The 19,912-nt window shown below is 33.6% G+C and overlaps 2 protein-coding genes across 8 annotated transcripts in view; one reads left to right on the forward strand and one right to left on the reverse strand.

The window, feature by feature from the left end:
* LOC140670888 (uncharacterized) overlaps nucleotides 1-19,912 on the forward strand; it is a 376,593-nt gene that overhangs the window by 281,140 nt on the left and 75,541 nt on the right. Inside the window, exon 1 of one of the 3 annotated variants that reach the window (XM_072901742.1) lies at nucleotides 16,099-17,088. The exons of the other annotated variants lie outside the window; for them this stretch is intronic. The gene's annotated coding sequence lies outside the window, so the exon portion shown is untranslated. Of the gene's footprint in view, nucleotides 1-16,098; nucleotides 17,089-19,912 lie in introns of those variants that run through there. 3 annotated transcript variants of the gene reach the window in all.
* Nucleotides 1-19,912, reverse strand: part of Tio (zinc finger domain-containing protein tiptop) — a 151,002-nt gene that overhangs the window by 107,488 nt on the left and 23,602 nt on the right. For 2 of the 5 annotated variants that reach the window (XM_072901676.1, XM_072901667.1), the window contains exon 1: nucleotides 11,834-12,302. The exons of the other annotated variants lie outside the window; for them this stretch is intronic. In XM_072901676.1, coding sequence (XP_072757777.1) covers nucleotides 11,834-11,876 — 43 coding nt within the window. In that variant the 5' untranslated portion in view covers nucleotides 11,877-12,302. Of the gene's footprint in view, nucleotides 1-11,833; nucleotides 12,303-19,912 lie in introns of those variants that run through there. 5 annotated transcript variants of the gene reach the window in all.

Raw genomic sequence — 19,912 nt, forward strand, 5'->3', positions numbered from 1 at the left:
GGAAGTGAATTCTTAATAATCGACGTTTAAACAACGCTCCGCAAATTGCCTTTCTCATCGGATCATATTTTTTACCGTCCGCGATGATGTCGCGTGAAAATAAATCGCCAATACATCTCTGTTCTACTTTTAAATTCTCAAAAGTGTTTCGCCACGCTTAATGACATAATCATATTACGCCTGATAGTAAATTTTATATATTAGACATTTATTTAAATAATAATAAATTTCAGAAACGACGCATATTTCGACATGATAATAAAATAGAAAATTGATAATATTACTATTATTAGCATTAGATTTCTTTCTCAAATGAAATGTATTCTTTCGCAATCTATCCGTTGTGCAAGATTGTAATATATGTATGTTTATGACAGTTGTAAATAATTACAAAAGTAATTACAAAATAAATAAATGGCAAGGAAAACTCATTTTTAATAATATAATATAACATATCAGCGCAATAAATTTACTAATAAGCATACTAAATTTTAATAATTATATTAATTAATTTATGTTTTATAAATAGGTATTATATACATATATGCAATGGTAGAGCAAATTATAATGCACAATCGTGGACTCAACGACGCAAAACTGATTTCCAAATATTTTAGAAAGATCAGACCTTATATTTACAAATAAAAAGAAATCTTCATGAAAAGTGTATAAGTGTATAAGTGTATTAAGTGTATTTCTTCTTATAAATTCAAAATTTAACTATCAAAAGAGAGAGAGAGAGAGAGAGAGAGAGAGAGAGAGAGAGAGAGAGAGAGAGAGACAACACTCACTATGCTCCAATTTCAGTAAAGTTCAAATACACTTTTTCAGTTTCCAAATATCAGCCGATAGAAACTTTACAAACTTTATTTGAAAGCCACGCAGCTAGCAATAATAATAATAATAAGCTCAGAAACAATTTCAACTAGTGTTTAGTAAAAAAGTAAAACTTTGAGTCGTAATGTAAAGAATTAAAGAATTCTATAGAGGAGAAATTTGCTAAGTCTAAATTATTCATTATTCGAAAGACTTGCTCAATCAGGTCCAAAAACTGCGTTAACATCATCCAGGTCTTTCGAGCGGTCTGTGAGATTCGAGACAAAGGGCGATCTCGAGTCCATCAGTGACGCGACCTTGAATTTTATGACCGTGTGACGCGAGGAAGCTGGCCCCCGGCTAGTCCAGAGGCGCTGCGCGGTAAATCTATTTATAGGCGCCCCGACAAAAACACGAATGACGACGACGGGGCGCGAAGTGCCTCCTTCGGATTTCGGAAGAGACTGGTGATTGTGCGAGAGAAAGAGAGCACAAAGCTGCTGGAAGGGAGAAAATGAGGAGGATAAAAGTAGAACGAAAAAAGAGAGAGAGGAGCAGAGAGAGAGAGAGAGAGAGAGAGAGAGAGAGAGAGAGAGAGAGAGAGAGAGAGAGAGAGAGAAAGCGGTGGAAGCAGAGAACTCGATCGAGCGCAACGCATGCGAAAAGAGGAAAGAAACTGTCGATCAAACGTCGCGAGCGTCCAAGGCGTCTGTCTGGAACGAAGACGTCTCCATCAACCGTCAGATCGAGCAACACGCTCTTCTCGCTCTTTTCATTTTTATTATTACCTCAGGACTGTATCGATCCCCGGTCGCCTGTCGATTTAAGTACATATGATTGCATATTAAGTAAGATATAATATTAAGCTGTATGCGCGATTGGTGCCTAAAGTCCAAAGATTTAGCTCGTTGAGTATATGCATTTTGTAAATCGCTACTGTATTACTGTAACTCGATACAGTTTTTGAGTTTGAATGTTTTACGATAAAAATTATCTTTCAAGATTTAAAAAATTTGTACACACATACAAATTTATACACAGAAACATGTGCGCCGATTTTTTTACCCTTTTAAAATAAAACAGCATAATGTGCCAAAAAATGTTTGTTTTGGTTATCCATTTCTATTCGATGATAACTCTTTAAGGAAAGTATGTAAAAAAGCGAAATGTATGTATACACACATATACACATATGTACAGGGTGTTACATAAATCACGCTCCATCTCTAGAGAATGTATGAACGAAGTCACACAAAAAGTCGAACATAAAAAGGGACGAAATTATTTAAAAAAATATATTTGCACTATCGTAATCTATATAATCTATTCTAACAAAAATTGTTAATTAACAGTTAATCTTATAAATATGAGCTCTTCATAGAGAGTACTTTTATAGACAATTGTTTTCATTATATTTGGAATTTTTGTCGCTTTCTGAGAAACGTTCAAGAGACTTCTCATTTAACTGTACTTGAAGCGTTGTGATATCTTTCAATGTGTATACGGAATAGACGCGAGAACGACGCCTACGTTTTCATATATATCTGAAAGGAGCAATTATAATTAATTGACATAGATGAGCTCGTGCGACAAAAAACGATGTGCCGATAACGATGCACGCGCGCTGACTTCCGCTTCTCATTTTATACGAGCTTATTCGTTTCTAACATAGACACTCGGTGTCTTGTTCGATCCATGACCCATTTAAGTCAATAATTTATAGATTTATACGATCGCGATATCTATCGCGTGCTGCGTCGCAGTAATAGTAGTGCATTTGCAGTACGTGTGGCTTGCAAACTATCGTCGGCAAAAGTAAAATTGCTTTCAAGATTAAGATTCAAACAATCTAATTATATACTAGAATGCGTGTTTTTTGCATAGGTATCATGATAAAAGATATGTTATCTTAGTGGAAATAATTATTATACATAACAGTTGAATTCGAAATAATAAATAATTTTTTTTTTTTTTTTTTTTTTTTTTTGTATATGTGACACTTTTGAAATTTTCACGAAATATTTTTACGATCTATTGTACTTTTGAGCGTTTACGCATGTAACAAATTGATTCTTGCACATAAAGCGTGCGTTTTTTATATGCATAAAGCTGTACGAGCCAGCATAACACCAAGAGGAAACACAGCATGTAATAAAACGCCGGCATAGTCGATGACAGGAGTCGCCTAACATTGTGTAATATGGCAAAGTGTCGCAGTTAGGTGCGAGGCGGTTGAACGTATGATTATCCGTTCCCTCGGGACTCGGTTTGCGATAACCGAAAAGAGAGAAAAGATGAAGAGACGAAAGATATGGGACGCGGAGTTGGTTATTAGCTTGCCGCTGTTGTCGTTTTATTTTCGTGCTCAATTAGCAAATATCATTCCGTAATGCAACGTGACGCGGACCCTCCTTTGTGCAGCTGCATCGACATCGAAAAAACGAAGGGAAGTCGGCGGTCGGCGTGTCGGCGTGTCGGCGTGTCGGCGGACGAGAGAGAGAAGCGGACAGAGGGAGGCTGAAAGTGAGAAGTAACGGCTACATACGCGAAATTTTAATCGAGTCGCGCCGGTTAATGCTGCCTGTTATACGTAATAATTATTGTCACGGCATCGCTACCGATCGTAGCGATCGGTAGCGATGTATGCCGCGCTCGTCGAAAACTGCATCGCATCGATCCGACGATTTAAACTGACGAGCAAAGGATTGGAAGGGTCCCCCTCCGATTTTAATAAGCTTTGAATATATTGTAGTCTAGGTCAAAATAGGAGACACGTATTTTTTTATACGTGCTCTTACGGCCGTTAAGGGGGCGAAACACCCTCTTGAAAAAAATCGGTTTTTATATTTCTGAGCGAATACCGTCGAAACGGTAAGAGATATAAAAAAAAAAAGTTTCCAATAAAAGTTTTATGGTCTTCAATGTACTTTAAAACGGCATCAATCAGATTTTTCGAAAATGTCACATTTTTCGAAATCCCCCCTTCCCCCTTCAATTTTTGAAAAATCTGATTATGCAAGTTTTAAAGTACATTAAAAACCATAAAACTTTTATTCGAAACTTTTTTTTTATATCTGTTATTATTTTGACGATATTCGCTCAGAAATATAAAAACCGATTTTTTTTTCAAGAAGGTGTTTCACCTCCTTAACGGCCGTAAGAGGACATATAAAAAAATACGTGTCTCCTATTTTGACTTAGACTGCAACATATTCAAAGCTCATTAAAATCGGAGACACTGCCAACCCCTTTCCTTGTGAGTAGCGTATATGTATATTCGCGCGATATCGCGCATTGTAAATTACATATGTAACGATCAATTACTTATATACCGCGTCGCGCAAGATGCCGTTCCTGTTGCCGATAGGCGCAGCGCGTGAGCTGGCGCGAATAGCGTCAAGATGCTAATGGACTCTCGCGCGAATTAAGCTTATTTATATCCATTGTGCACCATCTCTTTTTATTCGGGTTGTAAAGACACGGTCGCGAATCGCGTAAATACCTCACGTGCGACATAATGAACGAGGAAACAATTATCGCGAGAGTAGGCACCGTGAACCCTCGCAAAACCGGAGGTCGTTAATATTCATAAAGTGACTCCTGCTCAGAGAGAAGTGGATCGAATTGATTGGACGAATGTACAGTCGATTGTATCTTCTCGATTAACATTTTTATCGGCCAAGATGTCGCGCTTTCGCCAAGAAAACTTGTCCGGTCCCGATCGTCGTGTACCGATATCCTGAATCTTAGCCAGGGGCTTATGCCGCGCGCCGGAAACAATTTATTACGCGCGATCGCTTTTTATTATATTTTCAAGCATCGCAATGCGTGGCGAATGCGGTTGATAATTACGTACGATGCTCATTATTCGATGTGACCAATCAGATTTCTCATTGATTCAGGAGTAAACGGAAGGATAACTTTTAATTGAATGTTTTTCGTACAGGGCTTTACCGCGCATTGTAATTTATTCAAGCAAACAACCCGAAATTTGCATCCTACACACATTTAAAAGAAAATATTCAAAGATATGGAATACTTTATTCTAAATTTCTAAAATTTAAGTACTTTATGTTACAACTTTAGATTGTACTAATTGGCTTTAACGTATGTGCATGTGCGCGCGCGCGCGTGTGTGTGTGTAATATTCGAGAATCAAATAAGAGTAGGTATTCAAAAAGTATAAAAATCGAGTGTAAATTGAGCGTTACAAGTTTTACAATATTATACAATAGGGTGTCACAAATTTTGTAATATATATATTTTCTGACAATGAAAAAAAAATACGCACTGATGAATTAAAAAAAAATGAAAGAATAATAATATTCCTAGATATATTTTATCATCTGGTAACACGAACTCACACAAGTTAAGATTATTACCATTTGTGCGCTATGGCGAACGTAAAAATATCACCGGTAAAAAAGACGGCCCATATATGTTGTAGGCACACACATTATTCTAACAGTTGACACATTTAGGTTTATTTAGAACACACACATATCCATTGTCTAGGTACGTGGACTGCGGAACAAGCGGCCGAAAGTCCAGATCCGAATCGGACCGCGCATTTCGAGGCCGCGCACGTTTTGTGACATGCATATAAAAGACCTCGACCGTACACCTTGACGATCATACGCACGTCAACGCGGTAGTGAAAAATAGCGTGAAGGTAGAAAAATTATGAAAAAGATCTCAAAACGGTTAAAAAGGACATACCCGGCGTCAATGATAAAACAGAAAGAGTAAGAAAAAGGAGGAGGAAGAGCAGAAGAAAGAGATGGAAAACGTGGTGGGAGGACATGAAGCATCCAAGAGGGAGCCGAAGAAACGACCGGTCCGGCAGTGCACGGTGGTCAGTCAGGTCGATGTCAGTCCGCTAATTGGCAGCCGTGTCGCATAGAGGAGGTAGCCCGGAGCCGGTTTGTGTAGCTGGCTAACTCATCGCGTAATTCGTAAGCGGTTCTTGCCCCCTCTTTCGCGGCGCATCTCTTCTCCCGTCTCCATTCCCTTCGATTATCATCAACTTTATATTTCTCCTTATCTTGCCGTCTCTTCGTCCTAGTTTCTTTTTTATCAGTATAATCCCAGCGAAATAAAAAATTTGATATAAAAATTTCAAAACTATATGTAATTTATATATAGATTTTAAATATAATTATAATAAGAAAAAAAAAAATATATATATATATATATATTGTATACATTTTTATCTGATTTTTTTATAAATCTCATATGAGATCGTATTATCGTAAACAATATCAAAAAGTGTATTATAAAGTAATTATTAAAATTAATTTGGAATAAAGACGAGATGCAATTTGAATTTACAAAATAAAAATAATTAATAATTAATCAATATTGTTTCGAATAATTATAATCTTTGTAAAACTAGTTTCGATAGTCGCGGTACAAAATTGATGATCACTCAATGATCAATTACAAAATTAACAGTCGTATTAAAAATATGAATTGGATAATAATAATCACTATAATCACATACTCTAACAATAAGATACTTGTATTAAATATTTTATAGCAATATATAAGAATATAGAAATGAATACAAATATACAAGAATGTGAGTAATTTAAAATGGCGTAGCAATACTAGCAATTTAATATAAGCCTGTGTCTTTCGAATATCCGGGATATGTAAAATTTATTACCATCGATTTATACTGTCATTATCGTGACTAACAGTTTTCAATGATGAATGATACGGGAAAATGTTGTTAATACAGCAAAACATATTGCAATTATGATGCAATTAATTCAAATACGCGCTTTATGTAAAATCGTATATAACAGAATTGAAAGGTATGTTTGTATTATTCATAATGTATCTTTAAATTTATGTGCACAGTAAAAAAAATAAATTGATCATCTCGATTTTAGTATTAGATTCAATACATTACAAATGCATTAGAAATTTATCTTAGGATTTTTATCTATTGTATATCTACAAATATCTCGAAATGCGATATAATGAACCGCAGATATGCGTTCACCTTACTATTGCACTTCTCTCTATGCGTTTATGCGTTACGCGTGGGCGACTCCAACGAAACGAATGACAAGACGAAGAGGACGAACGGGAGAAATGGACACGAGCTGACGAGACGACGTATTCTCACTCGCATACCTACTCTGTTAGTTTGTGTATAACACTGGGACACACTGGGTGGTCCTTTCGCGTTCTGTTCACATATGTATATACGTGAATGTGTTTCCTACCAAAGATGCTTTTTCTATCAATCGTAACTCAAGATTGACACGGAATGTTTTAAGTGCCTTTTGTTGGCTGAATAAGATACATATAGATACATAGCAAAAACCATAGCTTAAGCAATCACTATCACTAGGAATTCAATTCCTGTTTTCTAACAAAGAAATTTAAAAAATATTATTTTTATCATATTTTCTCTTCATATTTTCATATACATAAGATTTAAACATAACTTTTAAATACCACGTAAATGTACGCAAAAAATATTATTATATTTGATATTAATCACAAAAGTCAAATGTAGAAATACAGATATCGTAATTAATTTATAATTAAACATATTTACAGTTAAATTTATCATTTTTATAATTATAATTATAATTAGATTAATTTGTAATTCAATTTATAATTTTTCAAAACTTAAAATTAAATTATTAATTTGAACATGTTTGAAATTATAATTGGATATATTGTTGCATATAAGTATATTGATTTTGTTCGTGAAAAAGTTTGAAAATATTGAAAAGAACGCGTGTATAGGAAGAGGCAGCAACTGATATGTTCTAAAACCGCTTTTGCAGCGTGTGTCTGAAGGTTGATGGATGTTCGGAACTCGAGATTGACGGGCACCTTTAAGTGCCTTTTGTTAATGCCGCTTGCCGTATCGAGTGTTAGACAAAGTCATTAATGAAAGAGTAATTTGTCCGTCATCATTCGCACGTCGGAGCGCGATGAAAAGGATTAGAGGCAGCAATTTTTTTATTTCCAAACTTTGACCGAGCTTTTATTTCACATTTCGGTGCCACAATATACGTCTAGCAGAACGCTCACTCGAAGAACTTTAAAACGTCATCGGCAGAGACGAAAGATGACGTTGGTGCATGGTACAGAAAGCAATAGAGATGGAAATGGCTATTTTAGTGTGTTGTTGATTTTGAACGGATCGCCTGTCGTCGGCAACTCAAGATTGATAGAAAGCTTTAAGCTTTCACATTTCGGCATAGAGTTACTCTCCCATTCATTTCAAGTCAATACTGATTTCTATGAACTGAGTTAGTCTCCCATTTTTTAAATTTCGATGTAATTAATATAGAGTTTTGAGTTTTCCTCAAATACAATATTTACATTTATCGAGGTATTTCATATTTTAGCGCGATTTTATGCAAAAGATCGTATACAATTCTATATATACACGTACATATAATTACGATCAATAATTTTATATATATAAAATTCCATGATTGATAGAGAATATTTTCACACTTCTCGCGATGTCGTCACGTCGTTCTTCACGCGAGCGTTCGTTAAGAGAATGTCCGTCCGTCAGTAACAAGCGCGGAAGATGACGTTAGAGTATGGTACAGAGAGACGGAGAGCAGTAGGTGGAGGCGACTGCTATCTGCACCGTGGCTGACACCTGACGGATAGCCTGGCGTCGGCAACGCGGGATATTAATTTGGTAATTTATGAGGCCCGATTAGGCACCGCTATCTGTCGAGCTAATGCGCGAGCCGTTGGCAGGTCATCGCCAAAGGGCCCTGAGCTTCCTGCCACTAGAGGCCCTTCCGCGTCAGGGACAACGCCGGGAGCTAAGGTCGAATAAGCGATCTCGTTAACGCTGCGCAATGCTACGCTGTTTGTTATCCTCGTAGGAACGATTAGACGTAGAATGATCAATGAATAAAATTCTTATTAATTGCATATCGAATCACATCATTTTCTAATTATCAGAGTTTTCTTTTTGAAAAATTTATTAACGACATTTTATATTATAAAATATTTATGTAGGCTTATCTATTTTGCACAATTTATATACATATATTGTTACAGTAAAATTATATTAAGTTTCAAACTTTCATTCAAATTCCAACAGTAATAGTAATAACATTTGATTACGTGCATATTTAATTAGATTACAAATTGATATTAAGCAATTATTTCCTTGAACTTTTTGACATCAGATTTTCTCAATCATTTCGATTTAAAAAATATTTCTGTTTTAAATAAAAATAATAAATAGCCTTTCGATGTGATAAAAGTTGTCAAAAGACCAATCTAATCGCGAAATCGTACTTCGGCAGCTGTCATAAATCCACCGTTGTTTACTCGCATTTGCTTATTCGCGAGTGTTTCTCCGCGCATTTAGCGACAGGTCTGATCGACGAGTTTGCCAGTGCGACTTCGCTTCGAGGATATATACAGGGCCTCTACCTTCGGCCTCGATCGACCCACCTAAGCCGCGTTACTTCTGACATGTGATAGATGGATGCACAATGGAAGAACACGCGTGCGCGCGTGCGTGTTACCGCCGTCCGGATGTGTGGGTATCAACGTAGGTGGATGAGGATGAATGGCTCTCGTCAAACGGAAGGGACCGCCCGTCGTTTCGCGCCATAATACTCGTCTGCGTAAGAGGCATATAGTAGGTCGGCTTATTGATGACCACGCGGCTACTTACTTACGAGAGAACAAGATATCTACCAAGAGGGAGAGGAAAAAGAGTTCGAGAGATCCGACAAGAATAGTCTGTATGTGTGTGTATGTGTGTGTGTGTGTGTGTGTGTGTGTGTGTGTGTGTGTATGTGTGTGTTACTCGACGTTTGGACTGAATTTAATTAATATATTGGTTATTGTTTAGAACAGCAATTATATTGTATTTCACCTCCAAATTTTTTTATGCGATTTTAAAAATTTTTATTGAAAAGTATTCAACACATTTCTTTACATTTTATAAGAGACTGAGTGAGACATAAAATTTAACATTTGTGGAAAACAAATGAATACTTTTTATATATTTTCACAAATCGGTACAGCTCGCTAACGATTTGATGGAAAAATGTTATTAGATACCAAAGCTTTTTCACACATATATATTTATATGTGAGATTTAACGTTTTCAGCCTCGTAAAAAGAATCGTAGAAAGAAAGTATGCGTAGAGTGGTTCAATATACAGTGATAAATACGCGATGATTATATATCTTTCATGTAATAAATTGTTTGATGCTACGCCTACATTTGCCGCGTTTATTGACTCCCCCTCGCGTCATCGTGAAACCGGACACGTTATCTTTATAAAACTTCCCGACTTCCTCGGCCGTGAAAGCGTTAATCGCAGGCGATCTTTCTCGCATATTATTTTCCGCCTGCCAGTCGCATTCCTCTATATGCAAAAAGAAAAAAAGGGCACACAAAGAAAACTATCACGGTAAAAAACGACGATTGAAAGCGCGCGACAGCTAGCGAGAGACTTTTTAATTGCGAATCGATTTCGACATGCATCATAAACGCTTCGCGGGAACGCACCCGAATGTACACGACCTACGCATTTATCGAAGAGAACTCTCGGAAGAGATTCCACGATGATAATGTCTGACATCTATCATCGAGAAATTATGGCTTATTTCCTTTTATTCGTACTGTCACTCTATCATTATCATGTTATCTCGACAATTTATCAGTACGTGAACGCCAATTGGAAAATTAAGCAACACTCGGCCGTGGAAAATGCTGGCAAAAAGAAATCGAAGGAAAATGTCTGACGCGAAAATAGAAAGTGTCTATCAGTAAGAAAACATTCTTACGTTTAGCACTGTAAAACAACGGAATCATACTCCACGTCACGCATAATCCTTTTATTCTGTACTTTACACCGCGCTGCCAATCTGTCGTTTTTATAAATTGATTATATCTTTATTCAATGAATAATCGAAACGGAATGATGTAAAATTGGTTGTATCAATAAAAAATTGAAGAAAAGAATTATTGGAAAAAATTGACGATTCGAATAACATGGTTAATTAACATTCTTCTCTAATATTTGTATTTTTAAATATTTAAATTTGTCAAATATACTGCGAGATATTTATACAAGATATATTTATATTCAATTTAATTCGAAGAAAATTTATAATAATTTTTCTTAATTTACATAAGCAATGACAAATTTATTGAAAAAAGTTAGATAAATGTAATTTTGTCTCTGTAAAAGTATTATTATTTGTAAAAATGATCTCTAGAAAATTATTTATTCGAACAACGCATAATTTTAGAATAAGAAGCTTGTAATCAATTACACTAATTTAAAAAAATGAACAAAATTGTTTTCATAATAGCACTGACATTTTGAATTTCAAAGAAAAATTTCTCAAATATTATATGTCAAAATAATATTTAGCAATGATTTGATATAACGTGACAATTATATACCTAATATATTTATATGAAAATTTATAATCAAATATATTAAATGTCTTAGGATAGAAAGAGAAAGAGAAAGAGAGAGGGGGGGGGGGGCAGAGTTTCATTATTTGAATATTTTATATTTTACTTATATATTTTATGTTACAGATTAAAAAATAAATAAAATATATTTTTCATGTAAACGATTTAAAAAAACCTATAAAATAATATTAATTTTAGTTCAACTCTAAATTTTCACAAAACACACACACACACATTCTCTCTCTCTCTCTCTCTTTATATATTGTATATACATATATATTTGGCAGAGAAAAATCTTATTTAGTACGGTTAAAATTTAATTGCATTCAATTTAATGCGACCTTTAAACGCGTCTCATAAACGATATGCAAAAAACGGAAATTGTCGGGACGACACGAGAGAAAGAAAGAGAGAGAGAGAGAGAGAGAAAGAAAAAAAAAGAGACAATAACCTGAAATAAAGCGAGAAAGACAAAAAAAAGTTTCAGCAGAGTGCCGATGCGAACAATGGTCGCCACAAATCAACGGGATTATGCCACTATTTCACACATGGATATGACCGACTCACCTGATAAATCAAGCTGTCGTTCGGCCACAATAAACAATAACATTTGGACGCCGACTGGTGGGACGGCTGGTGCGACTCTTCTTCACTTAACTCGGTCATTCGCGTCGCGTCGCGTCGCGTCGCATCGCGTCGCATCGCATCGCGTCGCGTCGCGCAACGATCGCACGTGTTATTTTATGTATTTCGCCGTTCTCAGCCCTTTCGAATGCGTGTCGTTTCACGCGATAATAAATCGATCGACGAACGATATCGCGATGGACGCGTGCAAGAATGCTACAGAAAGGCTTCGCTATAGTATGAAATTTACACAAGAAAATCGATTTTGCACATGGTCATCCCTTGCGATCAATTTTCGTCAATTACTTTGTGTCGTTCATTATTGACAATATCTTTTTTTAACGATACTTCTAATAGATAAATATCTAATAGCTATATATCTAATACATGTCAATATTTCTTAAGTTATTTTAGATATAAATTTTATAAAAATTTACAAAAAAAATTTACATGTCAGCCATTCGGACTGTTATAATTGCAAAATTATTTCATATTATTTAATTATTAAAATTATCAAGTATTAAAATTATTTAATATTTAAAAAATTAAAAAATATTAAATAATTAACAATAAAGCAAAATTTATATAAATATAATCAAATTTTATTTTTTCTCCGCTTAAAATATAATTTCATAAATATAATTATATGTATAATAATATATGTATAATATATATAATTCACTAAAAAATATAAGATTTGTATTTTATATCCATTTTTTTATAATATACACGGAGAAAATTTTATATTAAAAATTACTATGGTATATAGTAACTGTGGAGCATTAGGAATCATTCTAACAATAAGTTAAAGTGCTACGTAAAACTGTAAAAATTGCGTAAATTGACGTAATTTTTATAGTTTTAGCACTTTATTTTAAAATGATTCCTAATCACCTACAGTTATTACATAGTAATTTTTAATATAGTATAAAATTTTCTCTGTGTATGGATCCTTATTTACATATTTATTTGTTATGTCAATATATACATATATGTATAATTAAAATACACATACATATTAATTAAAATTACAATTAAAAGATTCTGAAATAAATATAGAGAAAGAATAACATTTTTTGGAAGACAGATTCAATTTTTACATTCCAAAATATTATATATAAAATATATAAATTTAGAAACGACCAGAAAAAGGGTCCTTGTATTGATATTTAGCATTTTACCAATATGTTTAACAATACTTATAGCTTAAACTATGATTGTAAGAATGAACTTGATGAAACTAATAATTTTTCAGAAGAGAAAATATTTACGTCGCGCGATATATACGTCAACATAATATACAATATACTATACATATACTATATTGTATTTGCGCATAATTATACGGTATTACACGCTACACGCTTGCTTGCACACAATATTAATTTTTAGCAACTTAACGTTTCGATAATTTTATGAATATTTACTTAGTAAAACCTGGAGTTCAGAGTCCTACAAAGTTGGATGGTCTTATATAGAATTCGATAAAGCTGTTTTACATTCTTATTATCCATACGATATATGCACGCATAATAAGACAATCGCTTCATTTTTTTTTTTTTTTTTTTTTTTTTTTTGACATTTTCAATAATTTTCATGGCATTCCTGACACGTTTTACAACACTCCCAAAAACATGTTTATTTACGCGCGAACGATATTTAGTCTCACTTAACCTCAAATCATAATTTAAATGTGATGAGTAATTGTACACGTCGTAACACAACCATACTGTAGCGTTTAGTATTAATGATAGCGATAAATTTCGTTTCTTCGACACTCACGACATTCGATCGTAAACACAACCTGACACTACATGTGACACTACATGCGACGAGCGTTAAGACGCGATTAAACATGTTGACTTGTGAATCTGAACTCTTGATATTCGGGACTAATAGCTATTCCCATTCGATCGATTAAATCTACATCACAAGTGTCACAAATATGACTGCGCGTGGCGAGACCGGACGGGCGTGGAAACAACCAAATGTGTTCCGATTCCGATTCCGTTGAAACACTGTAGTACGGTTTCGCGATTTCGACTTTATACTCCGACTCATTCGCGAATCAAAAATATGTAAATTTTTTATCTGATAGCTCATTTTTACTAAACGCGATATTAAAGTACCTATATCGAATATAGAATGCGAATTATTATAATTTTTATCATTTTAATTATTAACAAACGCGTTACAATAGTCATTAGATAATTGATTTATCTACCTATATATGTTCATTTATTTTTATAGTATTATAGATTGATTGCGTGTGAATAACGTATCAAGGTATACATGTAATAACATTTATCATAAGAATTTCGGCCTAATTTTCACGTAGTACTAATAATAAGTACGAAATTGTATTGAAAATATATAGATATATATATGTGCATACATATATACATATAAAAAAGACGTGCGCGTGTGTGGGAAAAAGGAACAATCGCGGAGCTTGGCCGCTTTGTTTATATTTACTATGAAAGTATACAGTAGAATACAACAGCTAATCCGTTTAGACATGTGACGACGTGATATAATATATCAAACATGACGATTTCAGCAAAACGGGATAAGCAAGCGTTCAAAAATGAAAAGAACAAAAACCCATAAAAAGAACAAAGCGATACATTAAATACAATATATATAAAAATTTCATATTTCGTTGTACGTACAATGTCGTACGTACTATGGATTGTGACAATTTTGGAATCTTATGAAAATATTATGAATATTATATTTCTTGCATATATGCAAATTGTCGCAATAATATTTTTTACTTACAGTTTACAAAATTATTACTTGTTTACCATTAGTACCGTTTTGGTTATTTATACAATCTATCTCGATTATCACGGAGGTTAGAACTTTTCACAATTTTTTTTGTGTCAAAATTAATTGTAAGCCTATTTTTGATTCTTAAACCGAAATTAGGTTTGGGTTAATTTTTTTGAAGCGGAAGTGACGAAGCCCTTCCCTCGTCTATACGTTCTGTGTGAAATCTATGTAATTCATGTTTGTACATACGTATCACGTCGAATGTATATGAATGAGTAATAAAAACTGTTAATTTCTTTATATGTTTTCATTGTTTTGTTTATAACTTTTGTAAACAATTGCCGACTTTTTATCACGAAAGTTGCTGAGAAGCGTGAACTTGACAATATATGTCAAAATCACATCTTGATGTGTTCTAAAAAGAAATATTTACTGGTTTTTTTGCGCAAGGTTTTTTTCTTGAAGGAGACGTGCTCGCACTTTTTCCTGGAAGAGATATTCGACGACACGTTTCTCCACCCCACTATCCAACCAAGCTACATTTTCCATAATCGTGTGAATCTCTTCGCGTTAGCGCTAGTATACGGATGAATTATACACTTCGTGTTTCTCGCATTTCCTTATCTGTCACAAGTATATTTTATGTGTAAATGAATATCAGAAGTGTCGATCAAACAACGGGCAATTAGAATAAACAATAAATACCTCTATTAACCGGTGACTTGTAAAGCATCTTTCGTAAACGACAAGATTATTTTTTTATCTGTCAAAAGTGGATGTCGCGTGTGAACAAATATCCGAAATGCCGAATTGAGATGCAGCTTATAATTTTAACATATCAATTATATATCATTATCGATGAATATGTTATTTTTATGTATTTACATAAGTGTCGAATTAATCTACTTGTGTCGCCATATACAATAATAATTTCACGCTATTATTGTAGGGCACGAGAAATATAATTAGTGCTTTGAATCGCCTGGCGTTTAAATAAAATTTCTCTAATTTTCCATATATTTTATGCTCTCAATAATAATTCTCATTATTGTCCTTTGCCAGAAAAATCGATCGAAATTTTATAATAAAAGCGTCGCTCAAATAATTTATTTTCTTTTTCTTTGTTTATGTTGCAAAGTTATATCCAGCCTTTTTTGTGTGCTTACATCGAGACATTCAGTGACATGTTTCTCCTTTTTACCTTTAGCCAGCCTAAATTTTCCGTAATCGTGCCAGTCTCTTCACGTAAGCCCAAGTATGAAGATGAATTACGGTCGCATTTCGTACTTCTCGCGTATTTTTATCTGTCAAACATGACTTTTACGAATAAGTATCGCTCTCTCTCTATCTATCTCTCTCTCTCTCTCTCTCTCTCTCTCTCTCTCTCTCTCTCTCTCTCTCTCTCTCTCTCTCTCTCTTTCGGAAGCGTTGAATCGATAATTCTTAACTCGTGCGATCGTGATTAAAGCATTTTTCAATATTCATAAATTACAAGATTTCTTCCTATTTCTTTTTGTTACTTATCGAAAGTAAATTTCGCATCCGAACAAAATACCAAATCAGTTTATAATTTTGATGTATCGAAAATATAATACAATGATCGATTAACACATTATTGAACATATTTATAAACGTCGAAATAATCTATCTTGTTGTTGCTGTACATGATAATAATATTGCGTCCTTGCGGTTAAAATATAATTAGTAAAGTGCATCGCGTTTTATATTTTATGTTTTGCTTTAACATTATTCCTTAATATTCTTTTATTATAAAATGTTTATTATTCTTTAATATTTTCTTATTATAAAAGGTGATTTTTAAAAAATTCTGTAGTTCGTTGAAAACTAATCGCGAGGTCGCAAAAGCGTCGCTCGAATTAATTTTATGTATTTATCTCGCGAAGGGTTCTTTGCGCACGGTTTTTTTCTTAGGAGAGACGCGTTCTCTCCTTTTCTTGGAAGAGATATTCGACAACGCGTTTGCCCTTTGCATTTACTCAATCTCTCTAAATTTTCTGTAACCGTTACAATCATATTTATTAGTGCGTACGAGACTGACTTATATTCTTTTTTTGTATGTTTCTCACGTCTTTTTATCTGTCACAAGTGTATTTCGTGTATCGAGAGTGCTGATTCGAATCGCGGGAAATTGTCTCACAATCAATACATTGATTAATCTGCGTAGTCGCGATTATATGTCCTTTGATGTTTATAACTGGCATCGAAATAATGTGTCGCATTATTACACGATACGGAGGAACACAAGTGAATTACTGATTAGTGAATTGGTGAAATACATCAATGTACAAATTGATAGACTGTCTCATCGTTTGAAGTAAAGGCAACAATCAGAAATGGAAAGAATCTCTTGGTAACTAAATGCAAAAGTATAGTGATATGCAACGGCGGCATCACATCAAACGGTAAGTAAGCTTATTATACTTTTATAATTGATTATTATATGTATATTATGATTATTAATTTATTTTTTAATTCATGGAAACAATAATATTTAAAAAATTAGAAATTTTTTTTTAATTAACGAGTTAATAGCTGATATATAATTATTTATAATTAAATCTGACTATATTATTTCTGTTATTCAGTATTAATGATTACTGCTGAGTCTGTAATTTTATATATGTATATGTATATAAAATCATTATTTTATTTGAACAAAAATTAATAATTAACATTAGCATTACTTATAAAATAAAACATACTTATAAAAGAAACAACGTACTCATAATTATGGCTGTATATAGTGTGCGCATAAAATCACTGCGTTCAAATACAATCCTATAAAAAAAGAAAACGATATTTTCGAGCAAATTTAATTTCTATTTGTTTCATATTCAAAACATAAAATACGTAAATTTAAAAAGAATTGTAAAGTGATTTTAAATAAGCTATTTTTGAAGGTTTAAAAGTAAGTAATGTTTTTTATAATCATTAGTTTTTATATATCTAATATTTTAAAATTGATTCTCAATCATTTGAACAATGTACTTAGTTTAGAAGTTTTATTACATAGAGATCTTGTATCCTTTGCGTCTAAGAAAACGAACGACTCGACAATCTATGGGATACAAACGGTGGGATTTGAATTCTTGATTCCGCAGATCGAGTATCAAGCATGTCGAAGTTCTCGTTTGCCAGTTCGAATTTTCTGAGGATCGGCGTAAAACGAGTCGAGGAATTTGTTTGTCGAACTTAACCGAGCCCACAAAACCGGTCGTGTATACCGATCGCAACGGAGTGGCCGGTATCCGCCGACTAATTATAGCCTCCTATTTATTTTATTTACGCGTATGCGCGCGGACGCACCCTTCGCTCTCATATATACGCAAACCGGAGCATAGGGAAGGGAGGGATGGAAGGGGAGAAAAAAAGAGAGAGAGAGAGAGAGAGAGAGAGAGAGAGAGAGAGAGAGAGAGACAGAGCGATATAGTCATAAATCAAAATTCCATTTCAACGTTCTAACGAAGGATCAAATAAAACACTTTAATTGACATTTTTACGGCGGCCGGCAGCCGAAGTCGAACTCCTGCCTACACCCGGCCTGACCCCTCTGTCTTTTTCGCTCACGGGAATACGTATGGAAGAACGCGTGTACACGCACGACGTATCGTCTTCGTTTCTCTATCATAGCGTCCATGCGTTCGTCTCTTTTTTCTCTTGTCTCTTATTTTATTTTCCTTGAGCTATTCCTTTATGATCGAGCAAAAAATATTCTAATAATACAATGCACACCGATCGTGATGCAATATTGCTCCATACTCGAACAAGTATGATGAAATAGCGAATTTTTTCGATAAACTTAAAAATTAAATATATAATAGCTTGTTTGTATTAATTGTATTGATTGCAAAATAAAAGTTGCTATATTTTTGGCGAGTTCAATTTTTGACATTAGAGAAAAAATAAGAGAAAAATATATACTATTCTTGTTGTACTATTTTGTGAACAAAAATCCATTTGTTAAAAATTAAGATAGATACTTCAAATAAAAGTAGGAATCGAAATGCAAATATAAATCTATAAATCTTCCTCTTTACAGAGATTTTTTTAAGTATCTTCAATAACAAAATTTAATATCATGTTGATATCGATAATTGATTCATAAAATGAACATTTCGAATCTTTAAACAAGATTTTCTTTTAATTTTTCATTCAAGTACAAAAATAAATCCTTCAATCCAATACTTTGATTTGTGTAGGATTGACAGGTTAAAAAAAAAGATAAAAAGTTGGCACGTAGACAGAAATATGCTGCAGAAGAATATTAGAGGAGAAGGAGTGATTATATATATAGCGCTAGAAGTTAAAAGTGCGTCGCCGCCGTATGGCGGCCGCTTACGCCGATTATCAGTAATTTTATGGTTTTTCGGGCGAACCGGCGTAAACATAGAGAGAGTGGCCGCTCAACCACTTTAATATCGGTCCGAGCCGATCAATAATAATAACGAAATATACGCGATTCTCTAGTCTTGACGCTGATACGAGGGATATATTATAGTAATTTCGCAGCGCGGTTTCCTTATCCCAGCGTGATGATGCTCTTAAACCGCTGCTTAGAGGTCAGACTTTCTGAAAATGTGGGTAGTCATATCTTTTTCTCCGTATTCTCCGCGCTGAAACTACCAAAAACTAAATACCGACAAAAAATTTAACAATGCTATCATTATATGCACTGTGCAAAAAGTCAAGATACAAACATAAGGTATAACATTTCAAAAAAGAATTTAAGACAAAAAAATTCTCCATTCTATATAGCGCAACATTAATTTCTCCTTAAATTTCTTTTTATATAAAAAGATATCCAAAAAGATATCGATTAGGTAAAATATAAAATATACATATGTAATAAAGAACTTTGACAAATTTCTCTTTTAGCCGCAAAAATTGTATTATTTATTTAATAGATCATTTTCATGATCGCCACGATCGATATGCTAAAAATCGAGAGTTTACGATAACGCATTAGACAGTCTTCTAGCATTGCATTACGGGGAAAAAAATAAAGGATTCATTGTATATATATATATATATACACGTATATAACATATATATTATGCATACACATAAATATTTTTTTTCAAGATTCAAGCACGCACACACATATGTTTCTAGTCTTAAATATCCCCACTCGATATCTCTTTCTCTTTTGAATATATAAAAAGAAATTAAATTAGAAAAATACAGATTAATGCTGCGATATGTGAGTTTAGAAAATAAAATGTAAAG

This window comes from Anoplolepis gracilipes, chromosome 1 (genome assembly GCF_047496725.1).
Source record: "Anoplolepis gracilipes chromosome 1, ASM4749672v1, whole genome shotgun sequence".
NCBI lineage: Eukaryota > Metazoa > Arthropoda > Insecta > Hymenoptera > Formicidae > Anoplolepis > Anoplolepis gracilipes.